General features: G+C 38.0%; 1 protein-coding gene across 2 annotated transcripts in view; it reads right to left on the reverse strand.

The window, feature by feature from the left end:
• Positions 1 to 5884: 5884 nt before the first annotated feature.
• The window catches only part of LOC103707147 (transmembrane E3 ubiquitin-protein ligase FLY1-like), a 19984-nt gene continuing 19265 nt past the window's right edge, over positions 5885 to 6603 (reverse strand). For both annotated transcript variants that reach the window (XM_088722399.1, XM_039126092.2), the window contains exons 15-16: positions 6392 to 6559; positions 5885 to 6316 (exon numbers count right to left, since the gene is read on the reverse strand). In XM_088722399.1, coding sequence (XP_088578525.1) covers positions 6458 to 6559 — 102 coding nt within the window. In that variant the 3' untranslated portion in view covers positions 5885 to 6316; positions 6392 to 6457. The remainder of the gene's footprint in view (positions 6317 to 6391; positions 6560 to 6603) is intronic.

Below are 6603 nucleotides of genomic sequence, written 5' to 3' on the forward strand. Positions count from 1 at the left end.
ACAAATTGGACGAATCTTATCTTCTCTTTGTCCAAATAGTTCTATATCAAGAGTTAAGAGGCCATCTAGATTTGAGGTAATATATAGGAACTTGAGAATTATAAAATTGGTGACCAAGCTAAAGTTTGACCTGAGAAATGAATCCACTGGAGTAGTGAGCATGAGATATTCTTAATAAATCAAAGGCAACCCTGAACATTGAGTGACAGACAGGCTTGCATATTTGATCTTGAGTTGATTTGAAGAACATGGCAATTATTGATCTTAGACCGGAAAAATTGGATAAGACACCAAAATTTACAATAACAAACCTAGATAAGTTTTCTCATATTTGACAATCATTGAAGGGCTGCATGAGTAATAAGCACTGATTAGCTTTCATTTCAAGATAATGAAGTCATAATCTAGGGTTAGAATTAACGATTTTCGTGAAGGTACACTTCTCTGTTCTTACAATGGTCAAATGACTTATCTAGCCATGAAAGTGGCAGAATTTGCTTCTACTGGTAGAACAGTTTGAGGACTTACATGGCTCCATGGAATCCAAAAAATTCACTTCTTGCAAGTCAAAGAGACTTTAACTGGCTAGCAAAATGAAAAGACTCCGGAACTAATGCTGAGCAGCATTGTCTAACTATTACTATGGCTTATCATTACATAAGTGCTCTTTGTAATATTATAATACAACATATACATGTTTTTGCAAGTTTCTGGTTAACTAGTTCCTTTTTTGAGCAGTTTGATATGTCTGAAGCTAAACCAAAATCAGTGGTTGGTTGAGCTTCATCACCATCCTCTTGCATTTTATAGTTGTTTCCACACTCCTATAATTATTGCATTTGCTGGTAGTTTCTTTTCTAGTATCAGCTTCTGTTCTGTTTTGTTTTACAACTAACTCACAAAAATATTTTGTGCCATAAAAGTCTGCCACAAGTAGGATGGTAAAGGATGTTTTTAAGTCTAATTTTCATATTGCATGCCAGATGCATGAAACAGATTTTTACAAGGAATTCATGCTTTCTGACAACATCTGTGTCGCACATTTTTAAAACCTGAAGGTGAAGGACATTAGCGTCCACTTGCTTTTGAGATGCCTCGGGGAGAGAAAGCAGATCAAATCAGCAAGAGAAGTAAAATGAGTTGAAATAAAAAGGCTGACAAAGTTCTTGGAAATATCAGAATTTCAAATATTTTAAATTGAAGCAATTTTCTTTAGAATCCAGGTCTTTAAATTTCTGTACAACTACTTCTTCTGTGTTATTATTACTTAAAAAGCTCGTGCTGAAAAAAAATGAAAGTGTCCCCAAAAAAAAAAACAATGTATCAAGCAAAGTACCAAAGTTTTCAAAGTTATTCACAACAAAGCCTCCACAGATGCACAATTTCTGTTGCATAGAAACATAAAATACATCTATACCAACTAAATCACAATAAACCACCAAACCACACTTCGTCTGCTCATAGTATGATATTAGAGAACAAGCAGAGCACTACTCATGTAATTTTAGATGCTGCGGCTGCAATTCAATGGCTTGCAGTAGGCTACATTTCTATGTTGATGTACCTCTACTACTAGGTATGGGATCAGAATCCTATCTGAGATGGTTTCTTTCCATAAATTTCCTACGTAAGTCATTGGCATAAATGTTTATACATTTATGTTTATTAGTTGATTAGCCCACATGTTAGGATGGAAACAGAATCACAAGTCCATCTCAAATCTCAGTCCAAACAAAAGCCAATGACCTTTGCATTCTTATTACCAGTCACAAAAAAAGTAACCCATGGATACATGAAGAAAATGTAGAACTGAATTGAAAGAAAACAAAATGACAAAAAGTAACCCTGCATAACTTTTAGGTCAGAATTGCATGTCAAAAAAAAATCTAAAAGATTAGGCATGATGAGATGTTCATGCACTAAATTTTCATGTATAAGCATCATATCTTCATATGGGAGGCAATGCATAAAATTTGTCAAGTCAATGAGATAAAAATGCTAATCTTTCACAATTGTTGCACGCCTACCTTCTTCTGCTGCAGTTTTGTGCTCTGCTGCAATGATCTCAAAGACCTCAATTGCATTGATGATGGCATGACTTCCATTTGTAGGGCGCAAGGTTATTGTTAGCGTCCTCCCGTTCACAGCAACAATTCTATTCAGCACGAGAGCTGTATAACGTTCCCCAGTCATTCGAATGATGCCAATATTTTCAAATGCAACATCACCATTTACCAGTACATCAAAGACCCTCTCTCCGGTGCTTTTTATTCTGGAATCAATTTCAGCAAAGTGAAGCCATATTGAATAATTTTTGTTAGGATCCACTTCCATTTGAAATGATAAATCAGGCTGTCTATCAGTGCTCACAATTGTTGACTGATAAATCTTTTCTGGGCAGAGAACAAGCAGAGCACTACTCATGTAATTTTAGACGCTGCGGCTGCAATTCCATGACTTGCAGTAGGCTACATTTCTATGTTGATGTACCTCTACTACTAGGTAATTAAGCTTCTAGGCTGATCATGCGTAGCAACAGTACACTACTATAACTTTGCCCAGAACCATTGATGTGGAAGTTAGTTATCAAGTTCGACGTTCACTGTCATTAGTAGGAAGAGTTAGTTCTGGTTAGAAGAACTAGACATATTCTCCTGTGAACCAAGCTATCACTTTGAATATAATTACAAGTAAACCAAGACAGCTAACCAGTTTACCGGTAATAGCTAACGAACTTCTTGATATATTGGTTTGATTGAAACCCGAGATCCTTCTTCTTCTTCTTTCGGTATCACTAGCAACAATGAATTCTTGATATATTGCCTTGCCTAAAACCCTATTAAAAACCCAAGATCCTTCTTCTTCTTTGTTCTCCCCCATGCTTCTTCTCCTTTTTCTTTAAGTTGCAAGTGAACCGATGGTTCGACTCTGGCTTCCAGACTTCGTGGAGTTTCTTGTAGTTCCTTCTTGCATCCCGTTCTTGTTTTCTTTCCTCAATTCTATATTTTTACATTAATGTGAATATCATAAATCTTGTTTTCTGATTGAAAAAAAAAGTTTGATGGATGGATTGCTTTCTTCACTCTAGATATATTTTCTAATTTATTGAATAAAATTTAATTTAAACAATTTCTCTTTTTTATCTCAATAACCGCATCTCCCCTTATCTGATATTATTTTTTTAAAAAAATATTAATTTAAATTTTACAATTTGATTTCCTCCAATTTCTGACAATGTAAAAAATAGTTAGAATAATTTGGTGGCATACTAGTCATCTATAAATTGAAAATCCAAGTCAATTAGGGATATAATAACAGTAATATAGTTATATAGAACTACAGTAGGTATATAAAGTTTTCTTTAGGAAGGAATAGAGTTATATAAAATGAATAGAAACAGGTCACAATGTCTAAACAAACCTCTGATTTTTTTCTCGTTTTCTTGTCATCTAAGTTGTGCCTTACTAATCATTCAAGAGGCATGAATATATTTTCCATCAATGAAGTCAGATATAATAGTTACCAATGTTGTATTAAAAATAGTTGGAGTCGGATGAGTGTTTCACACTACTTGATGTAGTTTTGTGAACGAGTTGGGATCGTGCATGTCTGACTGAAGTGGTCGTGTCAATCAATTATGGCTGTCCCTTACTTGCATGATGGCTATGATTGTTTGGGCCATTCTCCCATAGCTCTGTATCAGCTTAATATTCTAATTTAATTGTTGCTTATATCCTTGTTGTCTGCACAGGAGAAGTTGCAAGCACCAACGGAAGTGGGTGCAGGGCAAACCGCAATGCTGAGGAGGGCTTCTGGCATGGCAATGCTCGAGGCCAGCTCATCTTCAAGAAAGACTCCTCCGAGGTGATCGGGCACAAGACGTCCCTTGTCTTCAATTTCAGAGACAGCCAAAGGAAGAGGCTACACCCCAACTGGATCATGCACGAGTACCTCCTCCACTTCCCTGATGGCAAGGTATGTAATTTTTCTATTTTTTTTCCTCTCTTCTGAATCTACTGTTATGATCTTCCGTCATGGTTTTGTTTAATATATTTGATTATCTTTTACTCTGTGAGAAATTTGATAATTTTTTTTGTTTCTTTCGATCCTTGGTAGAATCTTCCAGCACTGATTGTTGTGACTACTGCTCTTGGTTTTGCAGTTTCAGGAGATTACTCTCTGCAGAATTTATCCTAAGAGGGACAGCAAAGAAGCCGGTGATGATTTTCCTGCCGCACATGACCGCAAGAGAAGACGGATACATGCTACGCGGCCGACGCCGCTCTTCGATCAGGCATGTGAGGCCAAAGATTGTAGCAGTAGTGATGGTGGTGTTGTGAAGGTGATTGCTGCTTGCACAGAGCAGGAGATTGCATCTCAGTTAGTGCCACCTCCAAGAGTACTTGCGGATGACTGCTCCACCGGCACCACTATCCCTCCTTCCACTTCTGGCGATGCTGGCTTCATCGATTCTGACATCTTGAAGTAGGTCGACAGCATGATTTTAATGCCACCATCTTCTCCTACATCAGTTCCTTTTGGCAGCCAACCCATGGAGGTGCCAACGCCAGAAGTACTGTGGATGACCGCTCCACCGGCACCACTATCCCCCCTTTCACTTCTGGTGATGCTGGCTTCATAGATTCTGACATCTTGAGCTGGGTGGACAACGTGATCTTAGCACCACCATCTTCTCCTACATCAGTTCCTTCTAGCAACCAACCTATGGAGGTGCCACCGCCAGGAGTACATGTGGATGACCGCTCCACCGGTACCACTGTCCCCCCTTCCACTTTTGGCAATGTTGGCTTCATCGATTCTGACATCTTGAACTGGGTCGATAGCGTGATCTTAGCACCACCATCTTCTCCTACATCAATTCCTTCTTGCAGCCAACCTATGGAGGTGCCTATGTCATCGAATGGTGGAAACCTTAGTGATGTCGATGTCTTGGAGTGGATTGATAGCTTGGTAGCAGCTGAGGATGGCCCGGTAACATGGTCATCTTCTTTTGCAACCAGATCTCCAATCTTCTCAGAGTGAGCAGCTATCTTGGAAACTAAAGAGGATGCGATTGCACTTGGACTTCTATAGTCGTTCTATTTTACCTCCCTTGTGCTTAGGTAGATGTTATATTGAGTTGAAAAAGTGTATTTAAACTCTTTTTAATTTATTTTTTACCACCCATGTGCTTTCGTAGATAAAGTTTTCTTAGTTTTTTCATTCGTAATGTGGTGAGGTTGTAATTTTGATCAAACCATGCATATATTGGATGCAGCTGCTCGTACCATAAAATCAGAAATCAAATAATATTTTTTTTGACTTTCTAAAAGTTTAACTTTCATGAAGTGTGGTTAATGTTTCTTTTTTTCTTTATTGAGAAAAAATGAATTATAATTACTATTCCACGGAATAAAGTTATACTATATTGCCACTTGCCACTTATATTTTACGTGCCATATGCCGATCTTCTCATAGAGCTTCCAATCCATACCGAACCTGAATATTGGGTGGGCTTGTGGAAATAGCGAATTCAACGTAACTGTATAATAAGTGTCTCATGTCCTTCCAAGTCTAAATTCATTCCAATTTGTCTGTCATAGAAAAACATAAAAAAATTTCGCCTGCCGATGCTGCTGGATCCTGCAATAATGGTGCCAAACAGACCCTAACTATATTCAGGTATCGTTCTCTTTCATGATGCAATTATCCCTAGGAACTATTCTGGTATTTGTATCCAACGGATTCTGTAACTCGGACAACAAATCCAATTGGCACTCCCCAACTCAATAATTCCTACTTGCTTTCATATAATCAATCATCCCCCCATGAACCCACTCAATTAAAATTTAAAAAAAAAATGAATTGAATATGCTCTTCACAATAGTTCCAACACGAAAACAGCACACATAAAGAATCAAAGCAAATGGTCTAATACAAGAAACAGCTAGATTTCCATGAGAAATTGCTGCAAGTTGCCCATATCCCACCAAAATCATCTTACTACTTTACATGGAGCTTTAGAATATCAAATTTATATAGCACCTGGCCCTTTTTTGATGTCAAGACACATTAAGAGCGCTCTGTAATGCGTACCGAACCTGGCTCTTGAGCTTCTGCTTTTCAAATTGTTTTTGGATTAACAGTCTAAACAATACAAAGGAACATAAATGTACAGCAGCGCACCAGGGATGAGACTGCACCAGCATAGAACAGCCTAAAATGATACAGGGTTACATATATTACACGAACTATGCAAATTGTCTGACTGCAGCTATCTACTTTACTTTTCCTCCGTGTGAGATAGTTCTCCATCCTGGCCAGAAAGATCTAGCAGATGAGAGAGAGAAAAAAAGATGATCAAACAAGATTCTGGCACTGCAATTATTACCATGTGATTTGTTCTGGAGTTGGTAACGTGTTTGATGGCATCTATAAATACAAAGCAGGGTCCATCCTATGCTGGGGGCAGAGAACGCCTGCAGGTCGGGCATTCCATCTTTATATCCATCCATCTTTGTAAGCAACCCGAATGGAAGAAATGGTCACAAGGTGTCACCTGCAGGATGAGAGCCTACTAAGCCCAACTTTCTCCAAGAAAAA

The sequence above is a fragment of the Phoenix dactylifera genome, chromosome 1, assembly GCF_051530095.1.
Source record: "Phoenix dactylifera cultivar Ajwa chromosome 1, Ajwa_hap1_PhDact_Kaust_v1.1, whole genome shotgun sequence".
NCBI lineage: Eukaryota > Viridiplantae > Streptophyta > Magnoliopsida > Arecales > Arecaceae > Phoenix > Phoenix dactylifera.